Raw genomic sequence first — 19,168 nt, 5'->3', positions numbered from 1 at the left:
ATGGCGGTTACATTCTAGCCATCCACAAACTTGTTGACACAAAGTTGATTAAGGCTATTATTTCCACAAAACTCTCTCTGTATTTCTCAGTATGGCAGCGTTTACAAACTGGTGGCGCCCCCTGACACTGGCACAGGAGCTCAACAAGCGCCCAAGAATTGTTTCTGTTGTTGATTCTATTGCTAAGAAAGCACCTGGACGTACAGCAGAAGGGATCAAATCCATACAGGATCATTGAAGGCTTACCTCATTTACGTAGATGCGCCAACAGTGCTGTTTAAACAACTCAGAATTCCTTATGGTGGCGACAAAAGTAACACACTATTGATTCCGACTAGATTAGATTCATGCAGAGCCCTGTTTCATATAGGGAATCTTAAATTAGCTACAAGGAACTTCCAGTTTGTGTTGATTCTAGTGCCCCTTGGGACAAAGGCGGTAGTGTTTCTACAACCCCAGGGCCTGCTGTCCTAAAGATCTTTGCTGGCACTTGGCAGCGGTGGGTGCATTTGTTCAAGAGGCGAGTGAAAGAGAGATGGGAGGATGCATCCTGATGAGGTATTGTATTTACAGTGGATTATGTCAAATGAATAACGGTAATATGACAATGGTGAAGCAGATTAAACTTTGATTTAGTACCGTTCATAAATACAGGAGAATTTGTGGGGAATCAGACCTGAGCAAAGGCGTTCATAATAACTAAATGAAAATAGGTTTCTTTTTGCTTATGGTCTCGTTTGATGGTGCAGGTAATTTATGATCATCATAGAAAAACTGAGACTGTTAGATAAACATTTAAAAGTTCCCCCGTAGGAGGTTTAAGGAATCAGTTCAAGTTCACTTCATATTTCCTGAGAAAATAAGCTGCACACATTTAAAATCAGTTATCTCCTTAGATCATTTTCTCCTTGATGGGTGTGATTTAGCAAGAGAGACACACCAGCATTCTGTTAAACGGTAAATTAACAGTTTTACAGGTTTTTGTTTTCCACTGGATATTGTCAGTGAATGGGGTGAGCCTGTAATCTCAACAGGGAACGAGATGCTGCAAAGTATAATATGAGGCAATAGACAACAGGCTCAGGATCAGATTAATGTTTATTATGCAACTAATGACCATTAAGGTTGTCTGCAAATATTGCTACGCCTGGGCAATGAAGAAGTGATATCATTAATCGAGCCAGGCTTTGAGTTACAGGAAATCAGACAGAGATGGATTCATTATGGGACAAGGGACGTAGTAATTTCCTGTGTGGGGCTGCTCAGATTTCTTTGGCCAGGTCCTCTAACATTCTCTTCATCTGGAGGAGGAGATAGAGAGAGAAAAAGGGAGTGAGTGAAGGAAGGAAGGAGTACGGAGGTGTATCAGGTCCACCAGAGAGACCTTCTTTTAGAATAAAGATGAAATAACATGTTGAGAATAAACTCGCCGGTAAAGATGGCAGTACAGCTGGAAAGATATTGACAGATTTGAACTTCGGGAAATAAATATCACCTAAGAAAAATCCTTTTGAAGACACAAACGATACATCTTTGCCACAACCTAATATTTTACTGAAACAATAGATCCTCTAAGCTCCACTAATAATAACTGCACTGCACTGTATGAGAGTGAAGGTATCGAATATTTTTCGCTAAGGTGTCGCACATAATAGACAGCGCTCTCGTCTCACAGCCCGCTGCACATAGAGAGCAATATATTATTAGTCCAGCTTAGACAACGTCTGGTTTCGGCAAGAATGAAGTTGGTTGTAGCCCATTGTCAGCCTCATCACGGTAGCAGAGATGCATCGTTTGTGGTTTGTGTTTTAATAACGTTTTACCTGTTAAAGTGAGTTATTTTGTCTTCATTCTCATATAATGAAAAAAAACGTCCTCCTCTATTTTCTTTCACCCCCCTCCCATGGCCCTGATACCTGTTTAGGAGATATTGAGGCGAAAATAAAACATTGACGATTATCCCTGCGTTCCAAATCACTTACTTTTTCTTTTTTTCTACACTACATACTAAAGTACAGAAGAGTTTTAGGGCCACAGGAGAGAAAAAAAAAATCAGATTAGGAAGTTTTTTTTCATTATGTCGAGAAGTATCAAGAATAAAGAAGAATACTCCAAAAAATATTAGGGAACTATGGGGATTGGAACGCAGGGTATATTTGTGAATGTAACACTCATTCACCTCCGGCCATGTGATGATCCCGAGCAGCCGACCCCTCTCTACCACAAACAGGGTCTGTGCTCCCAGCAGACTCAAGGTGCTGTGGGCCTGTGAGAATGCAGAGAAAATATGGATTTAGTGACATACATATTCTTTAAAAACTCCTCATGATTTTGGCTCATTTACTTATAATTCACTTTCTTTCAGAGAGTTTGAAGAGAAGATAATACCAATATATTGTGTCGTCGAACCTGCAATAACATACAGCTCTGAAAAAAAATTAAGAGACCAGTCTGGATTTTTCTTCAATCTTCATCTCTATATTACTTAACGGAAATGCTCTTTATGACAATATTTTTTGGGGGGAATTAGGTAGAAATGTTGTCGGTAGTTTATAGAATAAAACCAAAAGTTAATTATACTCAAACATATACCCAGAAATAGTCTAACGAGAGACACTGAATATTTGGTCTCTTAATTTTTTTTCCAGAGCTGTACATTTTTTGCTTGGAGTCTTGAAAGAGTTTTTTTCCCAAAAGTGTTGAAGTATTCCTTTGGAGACATACAGTATGTACTAAAACGACATATCCCATAGTCTGCCTACCTCCTCCACGGTGTTGTGAGGCGACAGCAAGACAGAGGTGGGGTAAAGGCAGCAGAGCTCATCCAGACCTTTATCAAGAGCCTGCACAGAACAGCACAACAATAACTGTAGGAGTCTTCTGTCACCTGTATGCTTGTCGTGCAGCAGTATTCATGATTTGAGAAATTATGATTCACTGTTGCTTCTACTGTCTGAAAAAGACTGAATATCTACTCACGATCCTGTACCTGACGGAAAAAACTGGTGTTAATACACAGCCTAGGCTCTGTAAAAGGGTATATAAACAAAGGGTATGTAAACAAAAGGCCGTATCTCACTGGGCTGCGACTGTTTGCGATATGTTGGAGACTGCATTCGCGAGGGAGTCTCTAAACTGTCTTGAAACGTTTGCGGGGGGAACTCCATTTTTTTTTAAACATCCTTTACGTCAACATACCTACCCTATAGTGTAACGTTGGCCTTTGCTACAATCCCATGAATCTCTTTTTTGACGATATCTTTATAAGAAGATCTGTTATTGTCAAGTATTTCTCACTAGATGATGCCTGGAAATGGTTTTCATCTGTCTTTTCTGAAGACTACATACAGTCTTGTCTGTACATCCTGTTCCCATCCTTTGACGTCAATGTCCAACAGGTTTTCTAAGACATGCCCTGCCTCTTAAACAGCAACTGACAGTTCACTCCTCTACCTTTTTCCGAACCCTGCTGCTATACCTGTCAAACACATCATCACCCCCAACTCCTCAACATATTCAATTATGGTGAATCCTTTTGCGTCTTTATATAGATTTAGAAAGGTAGTTATTTTCCCTCATAGACCTCTATAGTAATTCCCAAAGTAAATCTATAGTAATTAAATAGATAAGAGTGGGAAATGATTAATTATGTAAGGATATCAACATCATATTTTTTTAAATAAATTTCAGTCATTGAAAGCATGTGATTACAACAACAATTCTGGAGGATGCTTGTTGACAAAACTTTTTGTCAAAATCAGTGAATATCTCCTCACGATCCTGTACCTGATGGAAAAAGCTGGTGTTTATATACAGCCTAGGCTCTGTAAAAGGGTATATAAACAAAGGGTATGTAAACAAAGGGGGGGGGGGGCACAGTAGCTAGAAGCATGCCCATTGACAGAGCCCAGGCTATGTATTATAACACTGTATTTTTTTTTTCAGCGCATACACACAGTACGGACAGGCAGTGGATTGTGAAGAGACTTCAATGATTTTGAAAAAAAGAAAAATTGACAACAAGCCTTCTCCAGAATAGCTTGTTCCACTTTTAAGACATTGTGGGAATTATAAAGAGGTCTAATTGGCTGCTCGTTAGAAAATAACTGTATACCCTGCGTTCCAATACACATACACTATATACTAAAAGTACAGAAGAGTTTTAGGACCACAGGAGAGAATAAAAAAATCAGATAAGGAAGATTTTCTTTTCATTATGTCGAGAAATGTCAAGAATAAAGACGAATACTCCAAAATGCTTTTGTAGTTAGTTGGGCATTTAAGTATTTCCAGCATACTACAATTGATGTGCATGTATTGGGACATCCTAAATCTTTTTCTGGCATACTGAATAGTAGGGAAGTATGGGGATTGGAACGCAGGGTCAGTGTCTTATACTATATCCAGCCGTTTACCTCAGTCCCACAGCGACGCTGGCCCATCAGCAGCTCTGATCGGAGGACAAACCCCAGCAGAACCTGGGACTCTTTCAACAGAAGAGAGGAGGAGATTAAATCAATTTGTGTGCTACAGTCTACAGTAGAGTGTCTGCAGCTCTCCGGTATATGGGGCTGTGAGTCGTCTGTTGCTATAGAATAAAATTCATCCATGTGATTGAAAAGGCTCAGCTGGCCAATTTTACTGACTATTTTTCTCACTGTCGCACAGCTACTAGATCGAGACACTTTCAGGCCGCTCAATTGCTACAGCTTTCAAAACGGGTACAATTTTTCATCATCTCTCTCATCATTTTCCCTTTCAAGGCTTGGATGAGGTGTCATCATAACCGTGTGTTTGACCAGCAGCACTGTGTGTGTGAGGAGTTTTTTTTTGTTCATGGATCCCGCTGACATTTTTTTGTCAATATTCCATCTCCCAGAATACATTTGCTGATTTGTGCGAAGGCTTAAATGAAGCATGATTCCTTTAGCCAGTAGATTGCGCTTGAAAAACATCAATAAATAATATCTTGGTCTGCACACCGAATGAGTCCACCACAGGGATGTGTGTGTGAGTGCTAGTGTTGAGAGCCTTCTGGATCTCCATGGTCCGGGCTGCCTTCTGGAGCTGCACTGATCTGGCTTCCAAAACCTGTCCGACCGGTGTGGAGGAAATCCTGCTAAAGAGATGAACAATTACATTACATGTACATTTTAGCAGACGCTTTTATCCAAAGCGACTTACAACTGGAGCACACATTCATACACCGATAGCAGCAGATACCACGCAGGGTGCAGGCTAACTATCGGGAGCAATTTAGGGTTCAATGTCTTGCCCATGCAGGGACACTTGGACATGTGGCAGAGGGACGGGAGATCGAACCGCTGACCCTGCAGTTGTGGGTCGACCACCCTACCCACTGAGCTACATCCTCCCTCCCCCCCAATAATTTCACACTTGGCTTGATGATGTAAGAATGTTATTCCATCTATGGTGGAAATTTTTGATTTGAAAACAATATAACGGTCATATATACAGTGGCTTGCAAAAGTATTTATAGGCCTTGAAATGTTCTACATTTTGTCACGATACAACCATATATATGTACATTTATTTTATTGGAATTTTGTGTGATACACCAACACAAAGTGGCGCATCATTGTGAAGTGGAATGAAATTTCACAAAATTCACAAAGTTTCAAGGGGTATGAATACTTTTGCAAGCCACTGTATACAGTATATATTACAAAATGCAATTTGCCATGGTTTCTCAACATTTATATGGCTCCCCGGTTTGACTACAATTCTCATGGGAGAAAAAACAACCATCTCTCTTTTTAACAAACCTCAACTTTCAGATATCTCTTCCCTTATGATGTCAAAAGGGGAGAAGCCACGCCCCCCAATACCAACGTTACTTAGCACTAGCTCCAAAGTCAATGGCACTGTGAGAAATATAAAGGTTTTTTTATGGCCACTACACAATGAAAACAGTTTATTTTTAGAAAACCTAATTAGCATTTTGAACCTGAAAATGAAAATGAGCACCATATGTTACATTCAATATTCCATCACCCCTTTTTACTGAGTTTTTCAAAACCCTTCTCCAGGTCTTAAGGGTTTGGGACATAAATGGTTTGATTTTTGAAAGGATCTGACTTGTTTGTCCCAAGGTAAAAAACAGAAGCAAATAACAGTAACACAGCAGTCCTCAGATTGCTACAGGGTGTTGTGTATAATGCATGCTGCCAGCTCTTGGAGTGCAGTTTTCTGCTGTCAACAAATTGTCAGAGCAGAGCTTCAAACAAAGCACTCAAACTGTTTATTTTCCCACAGAAACATTTCAGGTATACTTAGCACCAGACACCTTAAACTATAGTTTTAGATGTCTGGCAATAGACAATAAGGTGAAACCACAAGTGGTCTAGGCTGCCAAGCGAATACTTGATTCCTTTTCAGCCCGAGCGTCGGTAGGAAGCTGTGGGTAGCAACAACTTCATTTCCATACAACCATATTATTAGGGGCTGAAATGGAGTGAGGAGAGTGAGAAATAGTGAGGAGACTGCTGTGCTGGGAGAGAGGGTGTCGGGCTTGTCATGTTTCATTATAGGTGGTGGGCTCTAGTAGAAAGACCACAGCAGTTAACAAAAGAGTTGAATAGACGAAGTGTGGTGTATTATTCGTACCTGCCGATATACATTTCACATTAACATGTGGTAATGAAAAAAACAGAACGGTAATTGTAAGTGAACATCCTCCTAAATGCATTGGTGATGCTTTTCACTTTTACAAAGCTGTTCTCAATGCAGAAATGGCCACATACAATGTGACAGTGTGTGTTTTTCTGCACTTAGTCAGTAAGGAAGGGTTGTTATCGACTTCCATCAGAACATAAAGAATAGAGAACAATAGACACACAGTTGGTTGATGGGGGTTTTTGATCAATAAAAATGACTACACTATTACCCAGCTGGCTGCTGAGATTTCTAGCTCTTAAAAATCTAAATGTTCATCCTTCCATCTGTAGCGTTGCTATATGTTAGGGAAAAAAAGTTATAATAATAAGGTTTAACAGTCAGTATCTTATGTTTGGCTCAACTCACCTATCTTCTTACTCGTGCTTAAAAGGTCACATATGATGCTAATTGTTTCAGGTTCAAAAGTGTAATTTGGGCTTAACTAAAAACTGTTTCATGGTGTAACGTCCCCAAAAAAATTATTTTCATGCCTGGGAAATTGTAAATCTCAGATACCCAGATTATTTAGTGTTATTTTCTAGTTTCAGAGTTACTGCTTGTTCCTACATCAGAACATTTGAATGAGCCTGTATCACTTCACATAGTGTATACACAAATGTTATCATCCTTATGCTCGAACACAGAGCTCACTCCTATTAGCATAGCTGAAGCATGACGCTATACTACAGACTGTGGGTGACTTGGGAAACATGGAACATTTTTATGCATTTATTATTCAACAGAAGGCTTCCCTAACCCCTTTGTTTTCACTCACCGGGGGCATGCCTTCTTTAGAGAGGGCAGGTGTGGGAGCCTCTTGCTGATAGAGAGAGCATCGTAGAAAGATGGGCGGTGCCCCGAGCGAGCCACGCCATTGGCCAGCAGAGTGGCGAGGAGGATGGGCACAGCGTGGCTGAACTGGCCGGTCAACTCTAGAGCCAGGAGGGCAGGGGACAAGGTGTGTGTCACACCCCCGGACAAGGCTGCTGCACCTGTAACACACACACACCATATAAGGGCACTACTAATGATGCTGGAAACTATTCTTAATAGGCAGCTTAGTTTGATCTGTATTCATCTATATTGGATCTAACATGTTATAGATATCAAGAAATCAACTGGCTATCAAGTGGAAAACTTGAACCCATGTCAAATGTAGTCCAACATTTCACATTTTAATAAAACATAATATGGTTTCATAGGGTTTTCTTTCACATCCTGATGTAAAACACTGCATTTTATTTAGTAAATTAATGGAATAAGTTAAAAATAAAAATTATCACATTTACTGTACGGATATTGTATTGATAGTAGCACAAGATAATAGCTCTTGGCAGACTTGGTGCAAAAATATAAAGGGGCTTACAAACCTTACACTTCTGGTTAGAACAACATTCCGAATGAAAGCAGTTTAAATCAGGTAGGGGGTAAGTGATGGGGATATACACTTTGCAGATATAAAGGCCACGCTACATGTCAGCACTATATCAACACCAAAGAGTGACTGATCTGTTTTTTTACTACCAGCCAGTGCGTAGCCCCCAGGATTTATAGCCCACAGCTGGCCTGAAGTCAGTCCAGAGGAAGACACATACGCTACTCCTTCTCCAAGCAAACGGCCCAAAGCTGCCCCTGGAGAACAACAATAAAATGAAAAAACACATGAGTAGAGTTTCTCTATTTTTGTATGTCAGTTACAGTGATACCAGTTTTTCACAATCCTGGTCAGAAGATGCAGCGAGACAAATTACTCATACTATAATTTAAAGCTAGAGTGCGTAACTTCTGTCGCCCCTTTGTGTAATTCTGAGGAATTAGAACAAGACTGTCGCTGTATCTACATGAGGTAAGCGTTCTGCTGTACGTCCAGGTTTTTTTCTTAGCAGTAGAATCAACAACTGAAACAATCTTGGCTGCTGCTTAGGGCTTTCACTAAGCTGCTGCACCAGTGTCAGGGGGAGGACACCAGTTTCTAAACGCTGCCATACTGAGAAATTTAGAGAGCGTTTTGTGGAGCCATCGCCAAATGAGTTGCTTAAAAGTACCTGACATTGATTTATAGGAAAAAGGTACACACTATAGCTTTAAACTTGTACCATTCTAAAAATGCTCAAATCAAACTGAATTGTCTTTTTCCCTTCCCACTCACCGTACACAAAGACGGGCATGAAGTATCCAGCTGGGATGGGCAGAGTGCAGGCCAGGACCAACATCCACATCTCACAAGCAACAACAGAGACACAGACGGTCAAATCTCTCTCACAATAGCTCCACAAGCACAGCAGAGCATGAGTCACTGTCAGTCTGTTTGCAGTGCTATCAAATCAACATTTGCACAAATACATTTTGAATCTGGAATATTGAATAGGACCCCCCCCCCCCCCCTCAGTGAGAGGGAAAAGCTTGGAAAAGCTCAATGTGTTCACAGAGCTTGTAATGCATTAGCGATGCTTTACTTTGGAGTGCTGTCCACATACAATGCAATTTCTTATTCCTGCCATGGTGAGCAAGGTTTTTCTTTCTGCTTGGAGTACAAATGTGAATAAAAGATAAGTGGGTGGTTGATGGGGGTTCTTGATCTTGTCATAACTTGTCTGGCTGCTGAGACTTCTGGCTGTTAACATTAACAAAACATTGACAAAGAAGCGTCCATCCTTCCACCTGCAGTGTTTCTGTGAGTGAGCATCGGGTATCGCAAGACATTTCGGCCCGAGAAAGGTTAAACTGTCTTTAGCTGGCTTTATCTGCTATAAATGTCAATTCCTGAATGTCACTTATGGGCCACTGAGACCCAAGGGTGTGTGTGTGTGTGTGTGTGTGTGTGTGTGTGTGTGTGTGTGTGTGTTATTAGTGCAGAGATAAAAGCCTGCTTAATTGGCCCGTTCCATGGTGAGTACCTTCATGAGCAAAAAGACGACCAGAGAAAGGTACACAGGACTGGCTGGTGAGCTCCACTCCAGCGACAGCTGAACAGATGCATTGTGGGATTGAGAGTTCCACTGTTCGCTGGCCAGTAAGGAGGTGAGGAGCTGCTTCATGGTGTGCTGAGGAAGGGAGAACACTGCTATTCAGATAACTATTAGAAAACAAGGCAAACTACAATAACAGTTAAAGACTAAAGGCTGGCATTATGGTACATTTTTCATATTGTCAACAAATCTTATTAAAAGCACAACAATGTATTAGTACTGTCTGTCTTTTAATACTTTACGACTTCCCAATTCCTTCCATGCTTTTAGCACCAATGCCTTTTGTTCCAACTGTAAATCCCAATAAGAATTTATAAAATGAATATGGAAAGAAGTTGGGTTTTTTAATAAGACTATAAGCAGCTGTGCGATACTGAGGCCCAATGCTAATATCAGGATGATAATGCTATAGCACGGCCATGTTTAGCAGATCATGTTTAAGATGTTTGGGATGGTGAAATAATACTGGGTGCAAAGCAAAAGTACGGATGAAGATGAAATATTTCAGTCCGTTCTACAGTGGTGAAATCAACAAAACAATTGGCTGCTGTATATTATTAGCCTCTGAATAAGATTCAGTATTTACCAACATCCAGGGCCGCTGCTACGCTTTTGGGTGCCCTAAGCAGAAATTGTCAGTGATGCCCCCCCCACCCCCCCCAAAAAAAAAACACACCCAGAAGCTCGCGTCCGCAGGGCGCGAGCAAAATTTTTTTTTGCCCTTGCAAGATCTCTGCGACTGCTCTTTGGCACATTTGCCAGCATTTACTAACAGAGAGAACAGCTTAACTTGTGAAAAAACTGCCTTTGCAAAGGAATTGAGTGATAGGATCATAGACTGATTATGAGATAATGGGCCCCTGGGCTTACACTCTTAAAGGGCCCCCCACTTGTCCCTATCCAGTCAGGTACACTGAATTTTCTACACGGATACATACAATTAATGGCAAAAACATATTAAGGCAGTCAGTGTTTCCCACAGGATTTTGGGGTATTGTTGGAGGGACCCTGTACCTTGTTGGGGGGTGGGTGGATTTTTTTTTACCTTTTTAAAGTAAAATGCATCAATCTGGTGCACTTTGTGAGGAAATTTTAGAGACTAGAGAGATATCAAATCCTGAGATGCAGAAGGAACATTATTTTTCAGATTTTTCTTAAACAGGTAGCACTCTTTACTCTGCAACTGTAAAAACAGTAGATTGGTCTGCAGACCCATGTTCTATGATGGAGGGGCCCATTTCAACAGATAAAGGGTGGATATGAACAATTTAGAATTCACACATATAAAGTTTATTTGTGTATGTGTGAGGGGGCCTTCAACCCCCTTAGACAGAGCTACTAATGCTGTTGTTTTTAACTTGCTTTTGTATTTCTCCCCTACTAGTTGAGGGGCCCATGATGATTTCTATCTTGTTACATTTTAATGAGTATTTATATTTAGGCTATTCCTTTTTGGACCCTGTTATTGACATCAGTGACTGAGCTCTTTGACTATGCAACATGAAAAGTTACTATCAGTATCTCTGGCTAAGGGCCCCCCTGAGCCCTTGGGCCCCTGGGCCTGTGCCCGGTGTGCCTGTGCAGTAATCCACCCCTGGATAGGTTACACAATTAAGAAAAAACAACGATGGGCCTGTTCATAACTAATTTATATATTTTTTGTAATGTAATGATTATCATGAACTTTAAAAAAAAATAAACTATTTTGGGGGGCCCCCGGACCATCTCTTTTTCCTTTTTAATTAAAAAATAAATAAATAAAAAATTATAATTTTTTTTTTTTGGGGTGCCCCCCCAGGAACTTGGTGCCCTACGCAGTCTGCGTACTCTGCGTATAGGGAGCGGCGGCCCTGCCCACATCTCTCATTTTCTCAGCTTTTCAAATAATTTGACGACTAGTTCCTTTGTTGGAAAATTACTCAATTGGAGCTTTGTAGGCTGACGAAAGAAAGAAAAATCTTCCTGTGACATAACAAGAAAAGGCTCAGTCCATCAAGGATAATAGTGTAGCATTACTGCAAGTCATTCTACAATATACTGTATAAGTGACATATTTATAAGTGACATATTTTTTTGTATAAGTGTGAAAATTGTCAAATGCTCTTGATGTTGCTCCTAGTAACCGCTAATGCAGCTCCCATGAACAATGAGTGTGGCGTTGCTAGGATGGATACATCACACTACTGATAATACTTCTTCTCACTCAAGAAGAACATGGCTCAAATAAACACAGCACAGCATCACAGTGAAAGCTCATTAAGTCTGATGATCAGCATTTTCTTAGCAAATGAAAGCAAAGTAAATTGTACATTTGATTGGGGACTATTTTCAGCCATGGATTATTATTACACATGTGTTGTGCTAGGGAGTATTGTCCAACAGCAGGAGGGTATGAAGGATTAACACACGTTTACAAGGTTCTCAGACTACAATAGAGCTCAATGCCACAGATGAAGAAGGTTTCAGTTTGTTCCATGGTTGTTTATTATGGGATTTGCTCTCAATAAGAACAATATATAATATCTCCAGCTTTAGCATCTCTAGAGACAATCTAAGATACAGGGTTACTAACAGAATTAAAGTTATTCATTTTTGATCATTATGTAAAAAAAAAGATGGTTGATTCTTGTTCATTCCGACCTGGGAAGCCATATATTGACCAGCAGAGTGGGGAAAGGTCACGGACGCCAGGAGGAAAACCACCATACCGGAGTATAGACTCTTCCTGCAGACAGTTCACATACACAGGCAACATTTTCTATTTGAAGTCAATGCAATTAAAATGTAAATCAGTTGACTGACAGTATCAGAATAAACACTAGACCTGCTCTCATCTTTTTATACATTTGTTAAAGTGTTAATGGACTTTTATCTGTTTATAATATAACATTACAGCTATAGCTAACTGCCAAATTAGAAATTGATATAGATTAGATTAGAACTAGGATTATTAAATCATTGAAATGTGGGTTGAAAAGGCTGTGTACTGTCATTCTTCATATTTTGCACATATAGCAACATTTTGGTAGCAGACCTGAGTTCACCTGATGGAGGTCTAGTACTAAAACATTGCTATTTCTTGAACTTGTTTTGAAAGTCAGACAGTGTGCAGGAATTCAATTTATTGGACTTAAAGTTTGTTTGTAACAAAAATCAGCTTGAACTGATACTTTAAAGGTGCAGTGTGTAATATGACATCATCAAGTAAGTTCTAGAAAGTTCTAGAATGCAACGCTCCCTGGGTAACCCCACCCCTTTCGAATAATAACAGAAGCTACAGTGGCCTTCAAGGACAAGAACAATTCTACATTTTAAACAATGCACCTGATGACATTCCAACTATGACACTTCCAAAATGGCGGTGACAAGGCCTTGGTCCAAAGTATGGAGAAATATGGACATATATGAGACCCTTTCTAAGGAAAAAAATTATAATAAAAAAAAAAAATCAGCTATTGTGCACTTAAATTAAACGTACTTATGGATATTATAATTATTTTCTACAAAATCTGCTAGGAAATAAAACCCAAAATTCTACACACTGCAGGTTTAACAATCTGTTCTATACACATCAGACTCATCGCTGCATCACAATCATGACATTCACACTGTAAAGAGCGTCTCACTCTGTGGCCAGTATCTTGATGAGGATGGGGTTGGTTTTGGTGAACTGCAGGACCCAGCGATGGCAGTAGAGGTAGCAGCAGCTCACGGCTCCACAAAGCAGCCTGTTATTCAGACAGAAAAAGAAAGGCTGGCTTATTTTAACCCAAGCGGAAAAAAACAAGACTATCGGAAGTCATTAGACCCAGGGAGGCGATGGTGATGAGAAATGATTGGTACGAGAGAAAAAAGGGAAACTCTGAATGCTAATTGGAATAGCAAGTAAAAAAAAAAAAACAGCCCAACTTGTCAATCACTGTGACTGACATGGATATAAATACCCAATGTCAGTTTGTATTTGTAGACACAGACACATGGAGAGTATATGCACATGGCGTTAAAACAATATGGACTTACCCCAGGAAAGCAAAGAGCAGGATCTCCAGCGGGTAGAAAGGTAAAGCGGTGGGGAAATGAGTTTTAAACAACGCCTGAAGAGTGTCTGGATGTGGGAACAAAAACAAAGTGGACTCATCTGTTATTGGAATGGGCTCTTATTGAAATGTACTCTCAGTCAGTTTAAATGTATTTGCTCATTTTTTCACCAAGGCTGATTAATCTGTTCAGCGTCGTGACAGATAATTCGATAGCTCTCAACATCACTGACAAGATAAAAGGACCTAATTATTACATTTACTTTGAAGTCAAAAAGTATTTTGTCAGTCTATACCTTGAAATGTGACATGACATGAAAAGGCTTGAACCAAACTCAATTAACACATTTTACACGTTCATCTGACTATGCCTTATCGGATGGTCATATGATTTACTGAAATGAAATACTGAGTGAAATGCAATGTTTTATAAATTGTTAGGATGGTCTGATGCCTCCAAATGCTGCTTAAACTTTTCTGAATCCTCTTTCCACCAGACAGTAGGATTAGCTACCTCGCCAAAACTCAAAGAAGCATCTTTATGTTCCTTGCTTTTTTTTGCAGAGCACAGACATGTTGAAACATTTTGTTCCTTACCGAAATTGTTTTGGAATGCTAACAATTTCTAAAATAACATCGCATTTTCTTACCATTAACATTATGAATTCCATTATTTTGAACGCAAAGGCTAAAACCATGAAAAGCCAGACCCAAAAACCCAAAGTAAAATCAACACTTGTTAAATTCAATCTTTAGATCCTAAAGGGTCAAGCCCTGCGTTCCAAATCACATACTTTTTATTTTTACTTCACTACATACTAAAGTACAGAAGAGTTTTAGGGCCACCGGAGAGAAAAAAAAAATCAGATGTCATTATCTCATTGTCATTAAATCATTATGTCGAGAAAAATGTCAAGAATAAAGACGAATACTCCAAATGCTATAGGAGTTAGTGGGGCATTTATGTATTTTCAGCATACCGCATTTGACATGCATGTATTGGGACATCCTAAATCTTTTTCTGGCATACTAAATAGTATGGAAGTATGGGTATTGAAACACAGGGAATGTGTCAGGGGATCTAAAGGGTAACCGTCCCCTTGTTGGACCATGAGGGGGCAGAGAGCTGACCGGTGGCTCCCTTACCTCCATCTCCGCTCCACACTGACAGCAGGCGGAAGGTGAGCGCCCCGCACGCAGCAGAGAAGAAACACGGACAGTAATGCCTCAGGGCGAAGTGAGAACACATCACCTCCACACTGAACAACACACCTACAGGAGGAAAGGGATTAGACAACAGACCATGGTGCTGGGTGTGTGAGGAAGTTACTTAAGACAATAAGAGCATACAACATGAACAACATTAGGTACAACTTGACTATAGAGCTCTTACAGCCTCTGGATACCTTGTCTAAAAAAAAGTGAAGAAATCAATTTGTGACATCAAAGTTGTGTGTCTCAATAAGCTTTAACAAAAAAAATGGGATGAACATATGTGATGCTTGGGAGAGGGGTGTTCAAAGGTTGGGAACTTATGATCCGCACGAATGGACGGATAAAAAAGAGCCAGCAAAGACATATAAATCCTGGCCTCCTACAGAATGAGGAAGATTCAGAGGCTCTCTCACCACTGACGGGAGCTCCGAAGCAGCTGGCTACTCCGACTGCAGCAGCTACAACCAGCATTTCCCCAGCAGCATTATCCTACAAAAAAAAAGAGAACAATGCTGTAATGTGCAGTCATTTTAAAGACCTATACAAATGTACGTTAGGATATATATATAACAGAGGTCAAACGTTTTAAATAATTACACAACTAGAAAATAAGTAAGGTGGCGGGCAAACTCTTCACCACCGTCCACAATGACTTTACTGTGGTTGTACCTTCTTATTGGTTTGGATGAGAGTGCACACGTTGCTCAGGTAGGCTCCAACCATGGTGGAGAGATGCACAAATGGACCCTGAAGGTGAAGGGACACATACTAGAAAACTGTCCCTGCGTTTCCAATATCCATACTATCTACTATTTAGTATGGTAGAAAAAAGATTTAGGATATCCCCGATTATTGTGGCCAGATTTAGGATGGTTAGAATATACCTGGATGTCTATTACATCCGGCCGATATTCTTAGTGTTGAAAACAGCATGTTTATTTGGGGCGATTCTGACCCACAATCCAGTGCACACCGGAAGTGACGTCACATCGACGGAGCCTCCATATGAAAACGACGGATGTAAAAGCTGAGGCAAGATCAAGGCGCAATGTTATGATGAAATAAATAAGTAAAAGTATGTCCCAATAGTATGCCTACTGCATCCTAACTAGATTATTTCTATGATCAGATGTATGTAGAATAGGAAAAACTAAAGAGTATGAGATTTGGAACGCAGGGTGTGTCTCACTACTGAAACTAGGCAGACTGCACACACAGATTTAAAGAGACAGTGGTATATTTAGTATGAAAAAATAGGTGTCACACACACACACACACACACACACACACACACACACACACTACGATGTTTTCCTCACCACTTTCCCCAGGAAGACGGTGCTGCCGGCCGCCAGTGTGCAGATGAGGCCCAGGAACTTGGCAAACATATTAGTGAGAGACAGGTAATGAGTCATTTCAATGCCTGACATCATGGTTCTCACCTCTGGTATCCCCGAGCCTGAGGAGGCAAAAAGCAATCAGGTTCTTCAAAAAGCTGCTCTGAGTGATTTCGGAATAATTACAAAGGAGATGACGGGCTGGGAAGGTCAATCAGCAACAAACAGGTGATTTGAAAGTGAAGCATGTCATGTTGTCATGACCACACTGTTCATTTAAGGCTGTTTCATGTGGTTTCTTGGGGGAATCAAAGGGTGCCTCCAATTCATATTACACCAAGCACTGCCTTCCACACCAGCACACACCAACATTCAAAAAATTTAATTAAATTCAAATTAAAAAGCAACGTCACACTTTTGAAGACTTTCTGTGAGACAGATAATATCATAGTGGACTCTTTCCTAATTTCAAAGATACTATCACGCTTGACTTTTTCTCACTGGCATTTACTTTAGACAGGAGAGAGAGATGCTTTTCAAAGAATCCAAAGATATATACATGTACACTACTACCAATGTTTACTTAGATTTCAATCATTTCCGTTTAGACTATCCAGATACCATTGCTGCTACTTGTATGGTTTAAAAGAAGATTAACTAAAATCAAATATTTCACAGCAATAAAGTACTGTAAACCTTAACCCTGCATGAACTGATTTTTGTAGCCACTTGGGGGCAGTGAAAACAAGCTACAAACACAACTCTGACACATTATCACATTTGAACTCGATATGGCAAACTTATTAGAGCCTTGGTTAGTTGATGTATTCAGTTGCCGGATAAGTCCAAGCAATTCACACTTGACTGTTAACAAATATCATTCAGTAGTATAGTAACTTCTGGAAAATATGACTTCAAAACTAAAAATTCCATTGTGAGAATCTGGACAAAGTGTTGGTGGACATACCTGTGGAGAAGGGACAGATGTTATGGGAGAAGGATGAAGCCACAGCACAGAGGCATGCTGGGTAAAGAGTCCAGCAGAAGAACTGCAGCAGAGTGTTGCCCTCCAGCTTCATGTACAGCCACTGGTGAGCTACAAGTGTAGTGAGAGGAAAAACATTAGTGTGTGTGTGTGTGTGTGTGTGTGTGTGTGTGTGTGTGTGTGTGTGTGTGTGTGTGTGTGTGTGTGTGTGTGTGTGTGTGTGTGTGTGTGTGTGTGTGTGTGTGTGTGTGTGTGTGTGTGTGGGTGTCCACCTCTCAGCAGCTTTGTTACACTGAGGTCCATGAGGAAGCTGAGAATGGCAGTCATAATGCCAAGGGCAGCGTAGCCGTACCACTCCATCCCACACACTGTCCCCAAACAACACTGCAGCTTCAACAGCCCCTCTGTGGACACAGAGAAAAGGCTTTCATTTTTACTTAAAAAAAACTGGAAAAAAAGGTTTAACCTCTTGACTCAGTTAAGGCCAAAACATTTGCATTAAAATATACAACCATTTATAGAGATTGTAAGAACACAGAGGGACTTTCCGGGCTAGTGCTCATGTTAAAATACAGAGACACAGCACTTCTCTTCCCCTCTAATACATTTGTCCAATTCAGAAATTAAATGCTCAGATAAGAACAATGGAGAACTCTTGCGGGACTATAATAAGATATCCAGGCCTTCACTGGTATTTGTCCAAAAGTGATTTTGACAACAAGGGTTCTCCAGAGTCTATGACTCCACCTTTAATAGAACAGAAATCTCTTGCTATACAGTCAAAATCTGTCTTTTACACATTTCAAAAGCTATCTATATTATCACATCATTAAAGTCTCCTAGTGATTGTCCTGTCCTTGAACTCAACACCAGTCCATGACTTCCCATGTTAAGGTCAATGCATCTAATGTTTTGATGGCATAGACATGTTCCTCATCAATCTAACCTTTGACACTAGCCCGGGTCCGTTGGCATGGTTTCCATGGATGGCCGAGGAGCAGGCTCTCATTATGGGATGTCTCTGATTGATTCTCTGGCTCTGTGTTGCTGTTCACTGTGACGGTTGTCTCTCTCCCAGGAGCCTCAGCCAGGCTCTTCATTCTGTCTGTGTTTGTGTTACTGTCGGTTTAATACAATACATACATCGACAAAATAAAATAAATTATGAATGCACAGATACAGTCAGTAGTTGCTCTAGAAGGTCAATCAATCAATCAACCAATCAATCAATCAATCAATCAATCAATCAATCAATCAATCAATCAATCAATCAATCAACATTTTTTTGATCAAGCCCTTTACAGCAACCAGCAGGTTACCAAAGAGTTTAACAATATATCAAGGATACAATCAAACGTAACAGTAGAATCAGAAAGGCTTACATAAAAGTCATCTGAAAAGCTTACTTCAAGAGTCCAAAGCTTCAGGCTAGAACAACTGCAAAAGTGCGATCACCCCACACACAGGTTGTTACTTCGACCAAGAATTCTAAAAGAAGTTGCTTAGAAGATGACCGTAATGCTCTGTTGTGTTCATTAAAAAAAAGGGATTGAAACACAGCAGGTTGACTTACCTTCTAGTTGAGCGCTGTATCTGTGTGTGTAGGGTTTTTAGTGTTTTGGTGAACTGAACAGGTATTTTTTTGTACCACCACTGACCTCTGTTAGCCTATATTAGCATATAGAAGTGATGGAGCCGTCATGGTTGAAAGGGTAGCTAATATTAACTCTTTGGAGGAACATTGGCGGGTGCCCTTCATTTGTCTTGGTACACACAGAGACACAGAGACTTGATCATGCCTCTCAGTATTATAATAATAGTTTTTTTGTGTTTATATTATCAACCATACTGTGGAAATGAATTAATCTCACAACAGCTGTTGCGGTCTAGTGAAATCCCATCCATGTAAACACACTATGAGCGATAACAGCTGGCACTGCTGCTGAC

General features: G+C 40.2%; 1 protein-coding gene across 1 annotated transcript; it reads right to left on the bottom strand.

Moving 5' to 3' along the window:
- Nucleotides 1-1,262: 1,262 nt before the first annotated feature.
- Nucleotides 1,263-18,321, bottom strand: clcnk (chloride channel K; the record flags this gene model as incomplete). Its single annotated transcript, XM_080030780.1, has 19 exons — nt 1,263-1,301; nt 2,180-2,266; nt 2,763-2,843; nt 4,416-4,486; nt 4,983-5,116; nt 7,454-7,670; nt 8,203-8,310; nt 8,828-8,897; nt 9,576-9,722; nt 12,288-12,372; nt 13,274-13,375; nt 13,668-13,752; nt 14,831-14,956; nt 15,313-15,388; nt 15,569-15,646; nt 16,219-16,358; nt 17,204-17,332; nt 17,494-17,625; nt 18,168-18,321. The coding sequence occupies 19 exons, from the start codon at nt 18,319-18,321 to the stop codon at nt 1,263-1,265; spliced, it is 2,061 nt and encodes a 686-aa protein (XP_079886906.1).
- Between the last annotated feature and the right edge of the window lie 847 nt (nt 18,322-19,168).

The sequence above is a fragment of the Ammodytes marinus genome (genome assembly GCF_949987685.1).
Source record: "Ammodytes marinus genome assembly, chromosome: 7".
In the NCBI taxonomy this organism is placed as follows: domain Eukaryota; kingdom Metazoa; phylum Chordata; class Actinopteri; order Uranoscopiformes; family Ammodytidae; genus Ammodytes; species Ammodytes marinus.
This window is presented reverse-complemented; position numbering and strand designations above follow the sequence as displayed.